Source organism: Microdochium trichocladiopsis (assembly GCF_020744255.1).
Source record: "Microdochium trichocladiopsis strain MPI-CAGE-CH-0230 chromosome Unknown B0I36scaffold_10, whole genome shotgun sequence".
Taxonomy (NCBI): Eukaryota; Fungi; Ascomycota; class Sordariomycetes; order Xylariales; family Microdochiaceae; genus Microdochium; species Microdochium trichocladiopsis.
The window spans coordinates 1,225,349-1,244,975 of NW_025763553.1; the positions used below are offsets into that span (position 1 = coordinate 1,225,349).

General features: G+C 55.2%; 6 protein-coding genes across 6 annotated transcripts; 3 read left to right on the forward strand and 3 right to left on the reverse strand.

Moving 5' to 3' along the window:
• Positions 1-705: 705 nt before the first annotated feature.
• B0I36DRAFT_333779 (uncharacterized protein) lies at positions 706-4,726 on the forward strand. The gene is made up of 6 exons (XM_046155265.1): positions 706-952; positions 1,013-1,233; positions 1,293-1,654; positions 1,725-3,478; positions 3,576-3,866; positions 3,946-4,726. Exons 1-6 carry the CDS (start codon positions 815-817, stop codon positions 4,498-4,500), a joined length of 3,321 nt encoding a protein of 1,106 aa, XP_046007299.1. The 5' UTR covers positions 706-814; the 3' UTR covers positions 4,501-4,726.
• An 841-nt stretch (positions 4,727-5,567) lies between these two features.
• On the reverse strand, positions 5,568-6,647 carry B0I36DRAFT_367543 (uncharacterized protein; the record flags this gene model as incomplete). Its single annotated transcript, XM_046159484.1, has 1 exon — positions 5,568-6,647. One exon carries the CDS (start codon positions 6,645-6,647, stop codon positions 5,568-5,570), a length of 1,080 nt encoding a protein of 359 aa, XP_046007300.1.
• A 286-nt stretch (positions 6,648-6,933) lies between these two features.
• B0I36DRAFT_333783 (uncharacterized protein) lies at positions 6,934-10,398 on the reverse strand (the record flags this gene model as incomplete). The annotated part of the gene is made up of 1 exon (XM_046155266.1): positions 6,934-10,398. One exon carries the CDS (start codon positions 10,393-10,395, stop codon positions 7,258-7,260), a length of 3,138 nt encoding a protein of 1,045 aa, XP_046007301.1. The 3' UTR covers positions 6,934-7,257.
• Positions 10,399-11,402: 1,004 nt separating this feature from the next.
• Positions 11,403-12,338, reverse strand: B0I36DRAFT_353805 (uncharacterized protein; the record flags this gene model as incomplete). Its single annotated transcript, XM_046157243.1, has 1 exon — positions 11,403-12,338. One exon carries the CDS (start codon positions 12,336-12,338, stop codon positions 11,403-11,405), a length of 936 nt encoding a protein of 311 aa, XP_046007302.1.
• A 523-nt stretch (positions 12,339-12,861) lies between these two features.
• On the forward strand, positions 12,862-15,265 carry B0I36DRAFT_367546 (uncharacterized protein; the record flags this gene model as incomplete). Its single annotated transcript, XM_046159485.1, has 3 exons — positions 12,862-13,130; positions 13,242-13,551; positions 15,197-15,265. The coding sequence occupies 3 exons, from the start codon at positions 12,862-12,864 to the stop codon at positions 15,263-15,265; spliced, it is 648 nt and encodes a 215-aa protein (XP_046007303.1).
• Positions 15,266-17,274: 2,009 nt separating this feature from the next.
• Positions 17,275-18,721, forward strand: B0I36DRAFT_367547 (PAPA-1-like conserved region-domain-containing protein; the record flags this gene model as incomplete). The annotated part of the gene is made up of 4 exons (XM_046159486.1): positions 17,275-17,410; positions 17,498-18,256; positions 18,320-18,426; positions 18,485-18,721. The coding sequence occupies 4 exons, from the start codon at positions 17,275-17,277 to the stop codon at positions 18,719-18,721; spliced, it is 1,239 nt and encodes a 412-aa protein (XP_046007304.1).
• Between the last annotated feature and the right edge of the window lie 906 nt (positions 18,722-19,627).

A 19,627-nucleotide genomic window follows, 5' to 3' on the forward strand; every position in this document is an offset into this window, starting at 1 on the left:
GGGAGCAGTGACGTGAAGGCTAGTCGACGAGCGGCGAAAACCGAGTGGTTGGCGCAAGAGCTCTCGCTCACGCGGGCAGGGACGGGGGGGGCGGGGCAGGCAGGCAGGCGTGTGTCCAGTACTGTAGGCAGCGCTGGAGTGGAGCTGGAGCGCTGCCAGGCTGGGGGGTTGCTTGCAGACCAGGGTGGTGTCCAGGGGGGTTCGTACAGTACAGGCTCCAGCTCCAGCTTTCCGTCCGATCACCACTGACTGACTGACTGACTGACTGACTGACTGACTGACTGACTGACTGACTGACTGACTGACTGACTGACTGACTGACTGGGCTGCCAGGCCACGCTTGCCATGTGACACCAACCACGGGACGCACCATCCATCATGTCAAGCTACCTGCTTGCTTTCACAACATCTCTCCAGCCAGCTCGAGGCACTCAAGGCTCTCAAAGTTGATTGACGAGCTGGAAACACGTCTGCTTCCTCCCAGGGTTTGGGTTCCCGGGAGCTGTTAGCGCAACAGAGGTTCTGTCCCCAGAGGAAATGGTCGAGCTTGCAAGCCATGACATCGGATGAGCGCTGTGGTAGGGCGACAACGTCCTCCGTTCCTGGATCAATGTCTCGCCCTCGGATGGCCCACTCCAAAATCGCGGGACTCGACCACCGTCAAGCACAAGAGTGGGGCTTTCCAGCATCAAAATTTCGACACCACTTTGTATACCTAAGGTAAGGTAGCCACAACATATGACTCCCATAGGTGTCTTTCCTCGTGCACAGGTGTCTCGCGAGCTGGTGTCTGGCCTCAACCGTGAAGAAAATCATGTCCGCAGCTCAAGATGGCGCGTCGAGCTCCGCCGGTCCCTCTGCTGCTGGCTCAGGTATGCCCAAGGCGAGCTCCAGGCGGCGACCTGCTGGACGTTCCGCAAAGGACTTGGCTCAGGACGACATTGTGATGGCTGTAAGTGCTCCACGGTGACACTCGAGAGAAGCAACATGTTGATTTGAGTATGTCATCTAGACGAACAGCAGCAGCATCGTCTCAAAACGCAGCGTGGAAAAGATTTATTATCCCGGCGAACCCCATTTCTTTCGCTACTTTGTCAAAAAGTTCCAGAGGCGGTCGCCTTTGATAAACCGTGGTTATCACCTGCGTCTGCACGTCATCGACGTCGCGGTTCGCAGCTTCCTGCGAAGGCCTACGAGCAAGACAAAAGTTGTTGTCAACCTCGGCTGTGGCAGGTGAGTCTTCCTGATAATTCACATTGCTAGACTACTTTTGACATTGTGAACTGGAATAGCGATGTTTTGCCCTGGCAATGCTTCACGAGGTACCCGGAGAATTGCCGTGGTGCCAAGTTTGTCGATATCGATTTCCCAGATCTGTTGAGGAGAAAGTGTAACGTTGTGCAGGACACTCCTGAGCTCTTGGGACCCCTGGACAACGTCACTATACCAACAAGCGGCCAAGTGTTCCTCACCAGCGATCAGTATGTCCAAATCGGCTGTGATTTGCGCGAGCTTGGCAAGGTCGAAGAGTCGCTGGCCTCGGTTCTTGATATCCCGAACTGTGAATTTCTGTTTGTTGCGGAAGTATCCATCACCTACATGGAGACAGAGGGTGCCGATGGTGTCATCAAGTGGGCTAGTTCTCTCGGGGATGGTAAGTGACTGTCCTTGAATCAGCATCCTGCTCGACAGGATTATCCGTGAGCGAACTGACACTGCTACAGTCGAGTTCTGCCTGCTGGAACAAATTCTTCCCGATGGACCAGAGCATCCGTTCGCGAAGACTATGCTCCAACACTTCAACAAGCTCAAGGCACCACCAAAATCTGTTTTTGTGTATCCGACACTTCAGGCTCAGAGAGACAGATTTGGACGACTCGGGTGGTCTCACGCGGATGTAAAGAGCCTCTGGCAAATATGGACTGGCAACGACTATCTTTCTGTAGAGGACCGCAAGGAGCTCAATGACATTGAGCCGTTTGATGAGTGGGAGGAGTTTGCTCTATTTGCTGGCCATTACTGCGTGGTATCCGCAAGGACATCGCCTGGTGCGGCTACACTTTCGAAGACTGAGGCTGAAGCTGAGGCAACGAACAGTTCTGCCCAAGTCTGTCCCGAAGTTTCAACCATTTTCTACCCTTATCAAGGCACTCGTGGCCAGCGGCGCTTTGGCGCGTCCCTGAAAATCAACAATACGCTTGGCGAGTCCTTTCTCTCGAATATTTTCGGGCTCGGCACAAACACTCGATTGAGGTCACAAGATATATACGGCAGCCAATTCAACCTCGAAGATGTTGACGTTTCTAGTGAGAGTCCAAGCAGTCGAATGTGCCACGCAACCACAGAGCTCCGTGGCCTGGGCAATATTCTTTGTGGTGGGCGGACTTCTCCCTCGTCTGCTCTCAAAGACGCCTGGCTCCTCAGACGCCACGAAAACTCGTGGTCTCGGATCAAGGACCTTCCCACAGCCTTGTATCGGCATGGGCTAACAAGGCTGGGCAGCAGTCACAACATGGCCCTGGTGCTGGGCGGAAAGACCAGCGCATCCGCAATCTTCCAGGGATGTCTCATCTATCAGCCTGGCTCAGAGTGGCGGGCGTGTCAGATTCAAGGCACAGAGTACGTTCCCGTTTTTGGGGCAGTGCTGTTGAGCTTTCCAGACTCAGAGAGTGGAGCAGACGGGCTTATATTCACTGGAGTTTTATTGGGCGGTATGTTGGAAGACGGAACAATAGCCAAACAGGCCCTACACTGGACTCTCAAGGTGCCCAAAGGAAATGAAGCACCCACCATCATCTTCGAGCCGCTGGCTATATCAGATAGAGACTCTTCCAAGTCTCTAGTGGCCACTATCAACAGATTTGGAGCTACAGGTCTAAATCTGGGTGGTTCAAGCATAGCAATTGTCGGCGGTATCATCGAGAACGAACTCCTCCGTCCAGACCAGGAGATCGTTCAGATTGACTTCGTAAAGACGGCGAACGCATCGGTCAGTGATGGCTTCGTTCTTGAGCCGATCAGGCTTGCAACGTCCGAGAGGGGACGCCGGATTCCTCGTCCTTTGCTGGTGGGCATCTCAGCCGCGACCACTGACGACGGCAAACTTGTCATCATGGGTGGTGGTGGCGTTTGTTTCTCCATGGGCAGCTACTGGAACGAGGGCTGTTATACCGTTCAGCTGGGCCTCCCTCAGCCTCCTTCGACAGATGATGGTATGAAGCCCCCAGGCTCATGGGCACTTCTCAGGACACAAGAGATAACAGACGGACACAGCGCTCTAAACTTGCAGGCACACCCACAACCAAGCCAGAAGACCGTCAAGGTTGACGTCCCGAAAATTAGGATATCTTCCAACGACGACTTTGTCCGCCTTCTGACGGAGGCTAAGCCGGTCATCATCGAAGGGCTCGATCTAGGCTCGTGTGTGCAAGGCTGGGACGTGGAGTCCATCATAGGGAAAGTCGGTACTGATCGTAGTGTAAGTGCATGACATGAAGTTCGACTAGGTGCTTCGCCCAGCTATACGAGTAAGGTACGAGCCGGCATTGATCACACAGCTAACATCCGATTACAAGGTTGTCATTCACGAAGCCGAATCATCAAAGATGGACTTCAACGGCAAGAACTTTTCCTACACCACGAAGTCCTTTGCAGAATTCATGCGAGACGCCGATGCCGGAAAACCAGTCTACCTCCGAGCACTGTCCGGAGAGAAGCCTTCCGACCAACCTGCAGACCTCGATAAGGACTTCCCTGTTCTTGCAGCCGATTTCACCATCCCGGATGCCCTCCAGTTCGTGCGAGACAACGTCTTCAGCTCCGTGCTAAGGGTCTCTGGCGGTGCAAACATGTGGCTGCATTACGATGTGAGTCTCGTCGGATTTTCTCCCCCTGTTTATTACTATATAAAGTTCGCCATTAACGATGCTTATCTGACTCAACTAGGTAATGGCCAATGTCTACTGCCAAATCCGTGGCTCGAAGCGCCTCGTCCTCTTTCCGCCCTCAGACGTGAGCCGGCTCTCCTTTGCCCCTGGAGCATCCAGCTCCAGCCTCAATGTCTTTGAGCACCTCGACGAAGAAGACTTCTCTTCCCTCTCATCATCATCAGCAGCGGCGGCGGCGGCACTTCTATCCCAGACGCATCCGCACGAAGCAATTCTCAAGCCCGGCGACGTCCTCTTCCTCCCAGCCCTGTGGCCGCACACTGCACAACCAATCATGCCTCCTCCCACCAAAGCCACTACAGCCACCACCGGCGGCGCGGCAGGCGTGGCAGTCAACATATTCTTCCGCAGCCTTGTGGACAGCACATCCTACGCCGCGGGCCGCGATGTGTACGGCAACCGCGACCTGGCCGCGTACGAGAAGGGCAGGCAGGACGTGGCGCGGATCGCGCGGGCGTTTGACGACAAGGGCGTGCCCGAGGACATGAAGGAGTTTTATATCCTGCGGCTTGCGGACGAGTTGCTGGGCAAGAGGCGGGGTGTCGCTGGCTGAGTCGTGAAGGGAGAAGGCGGGCGAATCGACGGTTTGCCGGGTGCCGGGAACAGGGATAGAGTATTAAAAAAGAGATGAGGGTGGAGGAGAAGAAGTGACCGGGTGTTGGGAGATGAGATGGAAGTCCATTGGGCTCTTGATCGTTAGAGGCAATACCAATTTCTGCTGCTTGAAGAGTAGTGCTGAGCATTATGAATACCCAGCTTTTGACTCGTCTAATTGTGACTCCGTTCGAATGTTCGGCTTTCGTGCTTCAGATATCCACAAACGCAGTCAGTGCAACACGCGGAAATCGGCCATGATTCAGGGTCAAATGATCGCTTGGTATATTGAACATTGAGTGTCAGGACAAACGCTAATATGATACATGTTTTGATATGAAAAACAAAGAGCCATTAATGTGATGCGTTCATATGTAAGTAGAAGACGCCGGTCTGATTCAGACGCCCTTTTCCTCCTCGGTGGAGACCAAGCCTGCCGCAGTCGTCCAGGCCCCAGCTCTGTACACTGACTGCCAGAAAATGCCAACAAGATCTGTGCTATGATGCGACCACCTGAAGTTCCCTCAGATGGAACAAGCATCCCAAGGTCAACAACGGGCTACACAGGCTTGGAGACGAACAGGTAGCAAACAGTATAAATGGTGTTGATGCACACGCCACTTGTTGGACCTATTCGCATGCTCACGCCGCCGAGACCTGGGGTCGCACAGCACATATAAAGGTGAGTATCCCAGAAGCGGGCTTGATTCTCTGTGCATCGCCAAAGCGTAGTGGCGTGCGCGGCGTGGCCGGCTGGTCTACCACGTAAGGGTATCGTCTTCGTGAATACTTGGGCTCGTGCGGGCTAGCACTGGGCATACCCAAGTGCCCGCCTAGAAGTCGGAGGCGCACCTCGGGCGGACTTGGACCAGTATGCGCGCGCGTCTGTGGTGGACTCGCAACCTTGGAAACTTCAGCCCTACGTCCGTGTGACGCCTCTCCATGTGTGGATGAGTGCGCGATTGCAGGTGTCACGGCAGGCCGGCCCATTCCACTCGAGCCATCCGATCGTGCTGGCAAGTCTCCTTACCTTGCCCCAACGGCCGGGAAGCTGCGCGAGCTGAGGAACATGCCCTTGACAGACCGTATCGCGTCCTTTGTCTTCTGCACCTCGTCGTCCGGGTTCGCGCTGCGCCCGGCGTAGCCGCCATATGTCGAGTTGAAGTCCATCTGCGGGTATGTGAGCTTATCGACATCTTCGCGGATTTCACGGAGAATGGCGTTGAGGTCTTCGGTGTTCTCGGCGCGTTGTGTATAGGTCTTTGTCAGGTCCTCCAGCTGTGACCGTAGCGAAGCAAGACGCCTAGCCTGGGCGTCGATGGGCTTCTCTGAAGCCTTGTCGCTTTCTAGCGGGGTGAGCAGTGAAGGCGGCGGATCTGTCTGGGTGCCGAAGTCGCGATGAAAGAGCTCGGTCGGGTCACTAGCGGTGCTTGCGAGGTCGTCGTCATCGTGGTATTCCTCGCCGGCGGGCTTGATCAGCTTGCCGTTCTTGTACGGCACCTCGCTGACGATGCCTTCCAGCTTCTCCACGAAACTGCCGAGATGGTTGTTGACATGGTTGTAGTAGTCTTGCCGAGAGTCGGACAGGTTCTGTGCCATAGGGTTGACGATGTAGCGAGCGGCGCCATAGAGCGCGGTCCATACACCTCCAGAGACGGCCAATATGTTGAGGACACTTGAGGGCGTGGCGAGGGGTGGCGGCTTTGTCGTCTTTGTCAAGAACTCTGGGTATGTGATGATAGGTGCGGGCTCAGCAGGTGTGGACTCGGGGGGGATGGGGCTGTCGAAGCCAGAGTCGACCTCGTCGATGAGCTGCTGGATCTCTGCCTCCTTGAAGCCCTTGTTCCTGAGGAAGGCCGTCTTTCTCTCTGCCGATTCGGTGCGGACGATGGAGTCACGTAGGAAGCGCCTGGCCTGGTCGAGACTGGCTTCAGAGGGCTTGTTGTCGTCTTCGGCAATGCGGGATACCTCTTGGACGTGGGCCTCGGCGCCTTCAGAGCGCTCTTGCGGCTCGTCTTGCTTCTTGTCTTGTTTCTTGTCTTGCTTCTCGTCTTGTGGCTCGTCCCGTGGCTCGTCCTTGGCCGCTTTGGAGTTGTCGTCGGACATGGTGCTAGGGCAGTCTGCGCAGTGCAAGGCGTGTGTGTTGCTTTTGACTCGGGTGTCGATGGATGACGGCAGCACACGGGTGCAATGGGATAAGAGATGCGACCAGGGACTTGCTGTTGCTCGAGGGCTGATCTGATGGGGGAAGTGCCGGTTGTCGCGAGGATCGCAGGGGAGGAAAGAGAGCCGAGGCTCGCGCCGGCGCGGCTCCGGCTGCATGCACGGCCAGCTCCACAGTCGAGTGGGTCTGGCCCCATATCTCCCACATCATGTTGTGGGTCCGCCTTCATCCAACTTTGCAAGTGTTATTATTATTGTTTTCCTCGAGACCGAGCTTGTTGTAGACCAAACTACTAGGGGTCTTGCAATGAACTGCTGGATGGATCTTCGGGGCACCATTCTATGTTAGGGTCTTGCGTTCACCATGGTCGCACAAAATACAACCACCCCTCCCTCCTGGCGGACTGCTACATGCAAAATGCGAATGTTGCAACAACGGAATGCCAGCCCAGCCCCTGCCCTTCACAGTCGTCAAGCACGATCGCGGCGGTGCCCATGGAAGTACGACATAGTTCCAGGGACCCAGTGAGTGGATTGAGAAAGCAGTGCCCTGCTAGGCCATTTGATCCTTCGGCTCGTGACTCTCTGCCTGCCACTGCTCCAGCTTCTCGCGTGTGAAAGTCGTCTTCGGATGTGTTGCTCCAAGACGGCGTTGTCTGTACAAAAGACACTTTTCGAGCAGTGAAATGGCCTCATCCGCTCGACCTTGGAGCCAAAACGTCTCTGCTAGGCTATACATGGTCGCCAGCGTATCGGGATGATCCTGCCCAAGAGCTCTCTGTCTCGACCCCATAGCCTGAACCTGAAGCCGCTCCGCTTCCTCCAAGCGACCTTGTTCCCAAAATATCAATGCTAGGTTATGGATACATCCCAAGGTATTGGGATTATCCGGCCCACGGATCCGCTGACTGGACTCCAGAACTTGACGCCCAAGCACTTCAGCTTCTTCCAAGCGGCCTTTGTCGCAAAGTATCAATGCCAAGATAGACACAGCAATCAAGGTATCGGGATGATTCTGCCCAAGGATCCGCTTCTTAGAATCCCAAACTTGACGCCCAAGCTCTTCAGCTTCATCCAAGCGGCCTTTGTTAAAAAGTGTCAATGCTAAGTTAGACATAGTAGCCAAGGTGGTGGGATGGTCCTGCCCGAGGAGCTGCTTGCTAGATTCTACAATCTGAACCTGAAGCTCTTCAGCTTCGTCCAAGCGGCCTTGTTCGAAAAGTGTTGATGTCAAGTTAGACATGATAGCTAAGGTGGTGGGATGATCTTGTCCATGGATCCGCTTGCTTGATTCTAGAACCTGAAGCTGAAGTCCTTCAGCTTCATCCCAGCGACCTTGGTTTCGAATGGCCAGTGCCAAGTCAGACATCAGAAGCAGGGTGTTGGGATGGTCCTGTCCACGGATTCGCTTACTACGTTCTAGAGCCTGAAGCAGAAGCCCTTCAGATTCACCCCAGCGACCTTGTTGTAGAAGTGTCCTTGCTAGTGCCGACATACTCAACAGTGTGTCAAGATGATCCTGCCCAAGAGTTCTCCTTCTGAACTCGAGAACCTGTACGTCCAATTCTTCGGCATCGTTGAAACGCCAGTCGAGAGCAAGGGCGTCAGCACACCTGGCGCGAAGCTTATCTCGTGACTCGGTCTCTTCTCCTTCGAAGTGCGCAAGCATATGCCTGGCATGAGGCAGTAGTCGCCGCCATTGAGTTCTGCTGTTGTCATCGACTCTCGGGAACACGGCGAGCATATGTAGCTGAGACAAGCCCTGGTAGTACGGCCCTTGGCCATTTCGATTTATCCATCTCCGCACAGCACGATGCACCAAGTCGTGCACGTCAACTGCAGTTGATGCCGGCCGTCTCGTAATAAGTGCATAGTTTCTCAAGAGTGCCATGCGATCTTCGATCTTGCCTTCGGCGTTGCAATCGAGTAGAACGAGTGGAATATCTGTCCGATGCAGACATGCCATTCTGAACAGAGATTCTGCTGCGAGAGGGTCGTCATTCATGATTTGACTTAACGAAATATGCGTCGCAGCGTTGACGGATTGATCTTCCGATGCTGTACGTGGCGATATTGCTGGCGAGACTTCATCATCTTCTTCGATTTCTCTTTCATTGTGCCAAGTTTTCATTCGTATCACATATTCGTCTACTGTGATACCCTGGACGCGAAGATAGGCCGCTGCAATGACTATTGCGAGTGGTCGGCGCAGGACCTCCGCAAGCTGCAGGATGGCCGCTTGTTGGTGCTTCGCCGGAATATGGTTGGCGAGATAAGCCTGCAGCATAGCGGCAGAGGAAGCAACTCCCAGCTCGGCCATATGCATGAACTCGTCGCAGACTTGGCTAGCTACATGTGAATTTCTAGTTGTGACCAGGACGGAACGCATCTGTGAGCTTGCCAGACACTGTGTGGATGGTGTCGATTGTTTGATGTTCATTAAAGTCGGTATCAGTGATGTTTCGTCTGCGTTGTCGTAGATCAGTAGCCATCCTCCGGCTTCCTTGCTACTGAGGTATTGGTCAACAGCAGTCATGACTTTTGCCGGCTGGCTCTCATCGCTTGACAATCGAAGTTTCCGAGCAATCTCGCTGTAGGACTCATGAAGACTGTCTGTGCTACTGGCATCGATCCAGAAGACCGAGCATCCAGGCATCTTGTCTCTCGTCTTGTAGGCAAACTCCAAGGCAAGATGGGATTTGCCTAGCCCACCATCTCCTAGGATGGCCACGATGCGTGTGTTTTGGTCTCCGAGCAATTTCTGGTCAAGTTCGTGTAGGGCAACCTCGTGGCCGACGAAACAGTCGTTCCTCCAGAAAGGTATGAGACAAGGAGCTCTGTTTGGTCCATCAAGCTCCTCTTTCAGGCGCAGGAACGCCTTCTGTCTCCCTTCGCCATAAGTCAGCGGCATCTCAACTCCGAGAATGCCAAGAAGACAATACGCGCCATCTTCGGGCTCGGTTGTGATCCGGCCCTCTGCCCACTTCAATCGATCGGCCTGGCTGAATCCGCCCAAATGTCCGTCTAGGGCTCGCAAGGGTATCCCAGTGATGGCATGAATCAGTTGTCGATGTGCCACCCTGTCCCCCAGCCTCCGGCCTTGCGAGTCGAAGAACTCGACGGACGATGGCGCAATGAGCTCCTGGAGTGTCCAACCCCGAGTGAACCATTCATCGTCACGGAACTCTTGTTCCCAGGTTGTTTCTTGTCGTCCAAGCGGCTGGGTGGTTGTGTTGACCTGTCGCAAAAACACATAGCACTTTGCCGCATTCTGGTACCACTTGAACATGGAGTTTACGGACCTGGAGCGCTCGGCCTGATTCCATTTGTCGATGCAGCAGGAATCGATCCAGAAATAATCCAGGCCATCGTCAGCAGCTCTCTGGGCACAGAACTCGATCTTCCGCCATCCGGCTTTTTTCTCGCGAGCAGTATTGTTGGTAATATCCTCGAACAGTACTTCGTCGTCGGTCCATCGGTGCGAAAGGATGGCATAAGGCGGGGTTGTCGCCCCAGCGAAATCGGTAAGCACCAGTCTGTCGGCGTCAAAACGGAGAAGTCGCATCGTGGAAGGCACGTAGGCATGCCATGTCCTCTTTGCTGGCCTCTGGACGCGATTGCCTGATGCACAGCGTAGCGAGAGATGCGCACTGCGGGTTATTTCTTGGGAGTTGTTTCTCGCCGGGGGCATTCGTATTTAGTCTTGACCAATGAACTGATTTACCAGTATGCCTTGCGAATCTGCCCCTTCCTGTGATTCGGCACCGCCCGCACAGCTGACTTGGTCCTGCATGGTCACTTGCATTGTGCCCTGGTAATCGGTCAGGTTAAATGGCCAATCAGGTAGAAGCTGACGCTGTTGGTCAAGTGCATGCTTGATCGGCCAGGCTGGAGGTAACATTGCAGGCCAGACACAGCCTAGGCTAGGCAAACCACCCACATACATCACAGAAACACAATCTTCTCATCTGGCTCGCCTTCATAATCAGCAAAACTCGACAAAAACTAACCAAAAAATACACAAAAAAACGTACAACACCGAGGATTCGCTGGTCGTCACCGACCCAACTACTAGTTCGGCGGTATCAAGCTTGTGTACAGGGGAGCGGACGGGACCCTCAATTTTCTTGATCCTATGGTCGTACGTGGAAGAAGGGGTTGTTATCAGAGTACTAGTTGTCAGCCTCAACGAAGCTCGGCAGATGGGTCAGCCTTCTCAGATCAATCCTTCTTCACATCCCAATATCCTTGCCCGTGGCTCAATAGGAAGTCCCCATGAAGTCATGGCCGAGTCTGTGCGATACCTTTTTGAGGCAGATGCCTGTGTCCTCCCTTGCTTTGTCCCGTCTGTAGAAGAGGTCGAGGCTGTGGTGAATGTGCTACAAAGACATAGCGGTAGTCACAGGCGGTTGCGTTTAATGCTCTCCTTTTCCGCGACCGCCAGTCTCATTTTCACAAGACACAACCAGGCGCTGCCGATAGGTGATGGCCGTACAATGTAATCTGGCCTCATTGCGGCAGCCTCTTATGGCTGACAAGCAACTCTAAGATAAGACTCTACAGCATTCTTGATATTACTCCAAGAAGGTACATGACAGACCACATGCTGAAGTAATGGTGGTAGGCCTCTCAAGACAACCTAATTTGTTATTGCGTGCTGGTCGAGGTCTCCAGCATCATAACCAGACAAACGAGCCCCTAAGCGGCGGATCTCCTGTTTTCTCGTCTAAGATACTCAGGAATCTCGAGAGACACGCGCTCTTCCGCAGCACATTTATTATCCGGCGGAGTCGGCATCGCCAGCACCATTTCAAGCGTGGGCTCATCCCCCGTGAAAGGATATGCCCAAGGGTCGACACCGCTATTAAACGCGGTCACGGCAGCCGCATCGGCAGCAGGTCTTGTCTCGCGGCGTCTGCGTTCGTAGTAGACGGCGGCATCCACGGCCCTGACCATCCGGCGGGGCCCGACAAGCGTTCGATCCCAGTAGTCTGGCCAGTCCCAGTCGTCGGTCTTCTCGGTCTTGATATAGTCTGGATCTGGCTCGATGAGGTAGACCTCTTCCCGATTGCACCAAAGGTTGTATTCGTCAAGCACGTCGGACCACTGTGATATTCCATTCTCACACACAATGAACGCCTGCCTTAGGTTCTTGTAGTGGGACAAACGGGGTGACATGCTGCGGTTGAAGTACTCGTCACTGTTGTCCGCCACGATCCGGAAGCGCTGAATCTTATGCCGGAAGTTCAAGAAGTCATGCAACCCCCCTTCGTCGATGGCGATGATATCGATCGCCCAATTTACCCAGGTATAGTACTGCTGCTCTACCGGGAGGTACTCATGAATCGTGTCATGCGTCTTCTCGTAAAGCCTGCTTCCCACGGCACGTGCCTCTCGGGACACGTGCAATATCGCAGGCACCGGCGTCTTTGACTTGACGTGCTTGATCTGGAGCCAGTCGCGCCAATCGTATCCGACGAAGTCCCTTGGCTCCTTCTGCTCGGCGTCTGTGAGCGAGACAGTATAGCATCTCGACCTTACGATCAAGGGAACGAGCCGCGGTATTACGGTGAAACTCCAGATGCAGACGCGGATTTCACATGGGAGTTGAACAAAATTGGTGAAGGTCGCCATTGTTGATTCTCTAAGTGGTGCCGAGTCTTTCAGCGACGGCCCTCTGCACGGAGTAGAAGGAGCCTAGCAGCTGGGAGTCATGCAGTGCTGTTGTCAGTCCAGCCAGGCAATTGGGAACGCGCTGCTCAGCATACTTCCCCTGCCCGTAGGGTACGTAGACGCAAGATTCTGCCTAGTCGAGGTAGCTCGAGGGCTCATTTCAGATATGTGTCGGACGAAGAATAAGTCCTTGCAATGGGGTCAAACCGGACCTGCAATGACTAGCTACGGCGGCATGAGAAATGGGGCTGCATGGCCTGCCGGCCAGACCAACGGGTGGGCAGACCCATAGCATCATCGTCGTGGTTGGTTCTGTTAAGGGCAGTGGGTAAGGTGTTGGTTGTTGGTTGCCAGTGTCTGAGTCAACTGCAAAAGACCCTTGAGACCGCTCGGCTGGCGAGTCTCCTCCTGCCCAAAGTGGAAGTCGAGTTGCGGATGCACCAATATCGGCTGGCCCGTGTAGTCTGCACTCGCTACCCCAGGCATGCTCCCTGATCCCAACACGACGAGCGACTGCGTCGACTGGTATAACGACGAGCTGACCGGCGAGTCTTGCGCATATATCCGCCAGTACTTTGGCATCTCGCCCGAGCTCTTCCACCAGTGGAACCATTCTGTCGGGCTCGACTGCGCGCCGTGGTCCTTTGACCAGTCGTACTGCATCCTGACCCTCGAGCGCTACAACAGCATCTCGGACCAGATCGAACATCCCACAGGCACAGCAACGGCCACCAGCACCACGTCCAGCACCTCGTAAACCACCACCACCACCACCTCCCTCCGGCCCTCACCTACGTGGTGGTCCCACGAAGGCTGCTTCGCCGTCGACGAGGCCAAGCGCGCCAAGTCCTGGCACCTCGCCAGCGGGCCCGAGGGCGACGCCGCCCTGACAGTGCCCAAGTGCAAGGACACATGCTACCGCGCATCGCGTTACCTCGCGGGCCTGCAGGCGGGCAACCAGTGCTGGTGCAGCAGCACGAATGTCTACGAGCTCGCTGATAACCCGGCCGACTGCAAGATGCCGTGCACCGGGAATCAGACCGAGTTCTGTGGCGGGAAAGACTCCGCCCTCATCTTCTATGGATATGACAACTCCAGCCCGCCGCCCGTCTTGTCCTCCTTGCCGTCCTCGCCCTCGTCGCCCACTTCGCCCTCAGCATCGGCCACGGGCACTGTAGAACAAGGAGGCAGTACTGTTGTGGAGGCGCCAGGGCAGGCAACGAGCCAGGTACAGTCCTCTGGTGCTATGCGGAATGGGCTCAGATTTGCGTGGCGCGTGGGAGCGCGAAGGCGATGACTGCTGATAATTCGAGAGTTTTACTTGTTTGGAGGAAGTGGGAGTGGCCGAGTCTGGCGGCACGCATGCCCGCGATACTGGTTAATATTGTAATACTCGAAATACGAACCGCTTTGCAGTCAGATCTGGTTCATCACTTTGGCCTCTCCATGATCATGTTTTGAAAATTACAGGATGCCGTCGGACTTTGAGAGTCTGAGCTCAGTTCCCATTCTTGTCTGTGTGTATTTCGCCATTGCTGCCTTCAAAGCAGCTGTCATTTATCCCTCTTGCCCCTTGCGGGCTGCCGCCTCACCCTTTACATCCTGTAGTGGGGATAATGCGTGTTGGCGGCGGAGCGACCCAGGGAAGGCAAGGTCTACAATATGCAGCAAAGTGCTTTCAAGGGTCGTGCTGGATCCAGGACGTGGTTGCTGTCAGAGTCCGATGCCTTGCTTAAGCTTTTTAGGCGCGGCTGGGCTAGGTCGGCCAGGGGTTATTTAACCTTGTCCCCGCGTGCCCTGCAAGCACCCGCTTGTTCCCGCGAGTCAACCAATACAACCTCCAAGGGTCGGGGACCCCTTGCCCGCATTCGTTAGCTTGCCCGTCTAGGGTTGCCGTGGGCATTCTTGGAGGTACTTTGGGATACCTGCGTGCCTGGTACCTTACTTCGTTGTGACACCGTGGGAGCATCCACAACGACTTCATTTTGACCTGTACCACGTACTGCCAGGAGCAAAACCCTCCATGGCTGCCAGCCGTTCACAATTGCTCTTTCCCAACACTTTCAAGGGTGCTAAATCCCCACGGCTTCTCATTCATTCTCACCGTTTGCTCTGGCGTGGCATTCGTGCAGACCAGGACCCTGTTGCGTACACCACAACAGCCCCATTACCTCGTAGCCTTTTGGCCCTGGTCTCGTTTAACTTACGATAATAATCATGTAGTCAATAAGAAAATATTCAAGTCTGCATAAAACCTACTTCACTAAGAAGGGGATACACGAGCAATGCTACTTCGAGCACCGCCGTTGACCATTGCCGCTGTGGCTCAAGCTTGGGCCTGTCAGAGCATGAATAGCAGTCCTGGCCAGCAAAGTGCTTGTCAGGACGCCAAATATGCTGCCCTCGTGCGGCCAGTCCGTCGGCAGCTCGTCCCGTCTGTTCGAAACCCGGATTCGACACGAATTACGCATCGCAGTCTATTCGTTTCCCTTTTATTAGTCAACGCGCGAGACTGGTACGACTCCTTTGTCCTGTGCTTGCTGCGCCTGACGTTGTTGTTGGCCTCGGCAGGCTCTTGGGGGTGCTCTCCAGATGGCCCGGCCGTGCACGTGTCACCACGACACCTTTATGGGAGACACCTTTCATTTCATGCTAAGTTCCTGTCGCATCTCACGTTCCGGCGCTGGGAGGGAGTGACGCAGCCATCCATGGCTCACACTTTCTCTCTGTCTCTCTTTCTTTCCTTCTCTTTTCTTCTCCTTTGGACACTCTTGCAAGTGACGACATAGTTGCACTCATGCTGACAGTCTTCCCACCAGAACTCATCCATCAATGCCGCTTGCAGTAGTCTCGAGCCCTCTCACTCATACTCCGTCGATGGCGAGTAGTCATAAAATTAGCACGTATTTCTATCATCAGACGTCAGCCGCCAGCTCCCAACTAGAAAGCTCACGAGGTGAGCCTAGGAATTTTAGGATACATACGGCCAAGTAAAGTGCTATATCGGCGTTCAAAGTGAGTTAAGCTTGGACGACTTGAATCAATTATTTCTTTTCGAGGGAGGGGAAGATAGGACAAAGGGGAAGAAAAATAAACTAAAATAAAGCCGGCAGCATTCGGAGACGACGAGGTCATAGTTTAATCAGGGCCTATGATCCCCGAAGATGGAGGCTGAAATTGGCGAAAAGTCAACGTTCGCAATTCAGCAGTTCCCCGCCGGCAAGTCCGGGGTGGAAAGCTACGCCCATACGCCACACTAAGTACTAAGCCATGGCCGCACATTGACAGGGATCCTCCACCGACAGAGGCTACGTATCGAGTCTAGGTGTAGGAGAGCGAACAAGTCCCTTAATCTTCTTGATCCATGGTCGAAGGTGGAAGGAGTACCATCTATTGGTCATTCACCACACAAGCCAACACAGCCAGTCCTAATGTCAGAGGGTAGAACAACAAACAGGTGCCAAGCAGTAGGAGCACTGGCACTACCCACCAATGGCCGCGTGCCCCGCGAGAGCTTCTTTGCCCTGTTGAGATGGCTGACTGTTTGGCCTGTCAAGGTGTGACTGCATCATCCATGATGATGGTATTGGAAGCTCACAAATGGGAGGCTGGCTGAGCTTCACCTGCAGCTTGAAGAGGTCCCAGCTGTCGCTGGGTTGGAGGTGGGTCTTGGTGTGATGTGATTGGCCACACTGTTCCGCACTGTCGCGTGGTCCACCCGTGTGGCCCGCGGAGACATGGGCAGAGCAGACCCAAGCCTCGAAAGTCGACCGCCAGAATATGCGACGTCGGAGCAGAATATCCAAGAACTGCCCAGACGACGAGTTATAACCCGAGAGGCATATCTCCGGCAACAGCATTTCTCAAGTGACGACGCGAGACACCAGGGACCCCCTGGCAGAACGGCCTTGGCCAACCACGCAGCACACGGAGCACGCGGACCACTCGGTGCGAGGCTTCCATCCGACGAGGTTCTTCTGTCTGTGCATGTTGTGCTGCCTGAGGCCGTGAGCGAGACAGCACAGCACAGCGTTGCGCCTACTAGAAGAGATCGACACTGCCGCGTGGCATCCAGCAGGTGGCCGGCCAGCTACTTTATCCTTGCTTCCTCAATGTGAGTCCGACATGCTTTTGCTTCAACAGGCCATCGGCGTCCTGAAGAAGGCGCGTCGAGGCTTGCCTGGGGGTGTCGTGAACGAGAAGATTCGGCGGCGAGGGTGTTTAAAATGGCGGGTTCTGGCTTGGCGGCAGGCCGGCAGATAGGATAGAGCAGATGCGAGTGCGCTGCTGGTGGTGCTACTTATCGCGCCAGTCGGCGTGGGTGTGGTGAGCCGGGAGCCAAGATGAGTCTGATGGAGCATCGACGCGGGAATGCGACAGAAGCGGCGACGATTGGCCTGGCCGAGTGGCGCGCGCGCGCAAGCAACCGCCGCCAGCCCAGCCAGGGACACACATGTCAATTGCCGTCCGTCTCTCACAACTCAAACAGACTGCCTGGGGAATATCAATCCGCCCATCTCAACTCATCTCGGCTCATCCCACCTGAGCACTATCCACCCACCTACTCACTCACTCACTCACTCACTCACTCACTCCCTCACTCCTCACTCACCCACTGGCTCTTGCCACCTTGCGCCGCAACACCTCCCACTTGACACATCGCACCTACCCCTTTGCCATCACCATCAACTTCACCTTACGAGCCTCGACATTGCCACGCAGGAGTCAAGAGCGCTCGCTGGTTCCCGGTTGGCCGTAATAGCCTCATTCCCCTCTTCCAAGCACCAGCCCAATCGCCGTGCCCGCTAAACACCACGCTTTGGCCCACGGCGCTCGGTGCATCGATCCAGCACCAGCAATTGCCTGGCTCGACTCCAACTGCCACACCTTGCCCGCCATGGCGACTCGCCCCCGCCGCGTCGCGGCCCAAAAAGCAAACACGGCAATCACTGACATGGTCGACAGCGAAAACGCCGTGAGCAGGTCAACTGACAGTATAGTCATGTCTGCCCGCCCCTCACGCCGCTCAGACGGTAAGCCTCCCCTCCAACTCCCGTATATTGACTCATCCTGGGGGGTAACCAACCGGGTGAACTAACTTGCTCATTTTCACATGACAGCCCGGTCACCACCAGACAGGTCGCGTGGAGCCAATGGCGGTGGTCGCAGCAGCGGCATCTCCAGCCGGGCACTCGGCCGAGAACACTTTGTCGGGGGCGAGATCCTCGAGGGCAAGCGGAACCGGTCGCAGAGGAAGAGCTACCGAGTGGACTCTAGCGACGACGAGGATGCCGTTGGCGAGGACGACTTGGACGCCGAGGGCGAGGAGGAGGAAGACGACGACGACATGATGGATGCCGACGGTGAGATCGTCGTGGACGCGGACATGGATGTCGACGCCGAGGGCGAGGAAGATGACGAGCTCGATGCCGAGGGCGAAGACGACATGGAAGTTGACCCGACCCCGCCCCCAAGGCAGACCGTCAAGGTTGCCAGGCCGGCCAATGCACGGCACAGCGTCCCTGGCAAGGGGAGGGAGACAGCCAGGGCTTCCACCACCAAAGCGGCGGCACGGCAGGATGAGAGCGACGATGAGGAACTCAGCGACCTTGACAGTGATGCGGATGAAATCCAGGACACAGTCAACGTCGGCGGCGGAGAAGAAGAGGACGAGGAAGAAGAAGAGGACGAAGAGGATGACGACAACGAGGGTGCAGGCGCCGGCGAGGAAGATGAGGAGGAGGAGGAAGAGCCTCAGGAGATGGACAGCGACGACGAGGGAAGCGAAGGAGGCTCGCCGGATCTCGACAAGATGACGAAGCGCCAACGCGCCCGGTTTGCAGATGACGAGGATGGTTCGCTGATGAAGCTATCTGATGGTATGTGCACATCAAATGTCATCACAAGGCTCGGTATGACCAAAATCACTAACGATGTAACAGAGGTGCAAGCAAAGAAGGTCTTCACTGCGGAAGAGTTGTCCATGCGACGGGCTGAGATGGCTCGTCGGAGGAGGAACCTCAGCGAAAAGCGAAATGAGGAAGTCAAGGTGAGCGGCGTGCACACTACCAGCACTTCTCTCCCATGCACTGACCAAGGTACCACAGATGGAAACGATCCACAAGCTGCTGCACAAGCAGGCGCCCAAGACCAACCGCAAGCAGTTGCTGGCCGAGGACCAGGCTCAGGAGGAAGAGAGGGCCAACCCGATCTTTGTCAGATGGGTCAACAACAAGTCCGGCAGCATTGTGGCCGTGCCAGACGAGATGCTCGCCGCACCGCCAGGCAGGGTGTTTGTGCCCGGGGGTCTCAAAAGTGGGAAGATGGTCGAGGAGGTGTCTTAGGATGGACCATAGCGAGGCAGGGTATAGGACGCAATGGCTGTCGATGGACGGCAACAAGGAAATCATCGGGTCTGGTAGAAATCAAATCGGCGCAATGTGTTTCAAACACCTCAGTGATACTCCCAATCAGTTGGATACCGCGGGCCCATCTCGACGGGGGGGCGGTGTTGGTACCATAGAAAGGAAAAGCTTAACCTGCACCGTATGAGTGACCGGTGCGCAGCATGGCTGCTTCAGGACCGTCATGTTCGCTAGCAAGTCTAGGAATGACTACAGCGTTTGAGTTCACGAAGGAGACTGTTGTCGAGTGCTGTGATGTCAACTGTTCTTTTAAGCTTGAAACGTTAAGGTATCTTCAACTCCACAAAGCGCTGGCGTTGACACAAGGTGATGTAAACAAATTGTGCAGTTGCTCCCTGCGGCCCGAAGAAGCTTCCCATAGACATATCGCAACAACGACCTGGACACCATCCAGGACCCGGCCACTGTGGCTTCCGTCTGCTATCCAGAGGGTGCGTCGCAAAGCGTGTGGTCATCTTGTCTTCTCCGTCCCCCAACCGGCGACTAGGTTCCAACGTCAAGTTCGAAGCGTCTCGCATGGCCCGTGGGGTTCGTCCCCGACACTCACTGCTCCGGTTTCTACAATTGTGGTCATGGTTTCTCCCACGACCACCCTGCGATAAGTCCCAGCCCGCGGGCCAACCTGGGTCTGGCGGGTTGCTCCGTCGTCGTCACCCGCCTCTGATGCTTCGCGCGTGGTACAGCCTAACTCCGATGCCTCCTCTGCTTGTACCGTCCAAACAGCCATTTCGGAGATGGGATGGGAGAAAATTCTGCAGCGCTGTCCTGAGTGTACAGAAAGAGTGAATGGGCATCTCTCACTGCTTTCTCCTTTGCACACCCATC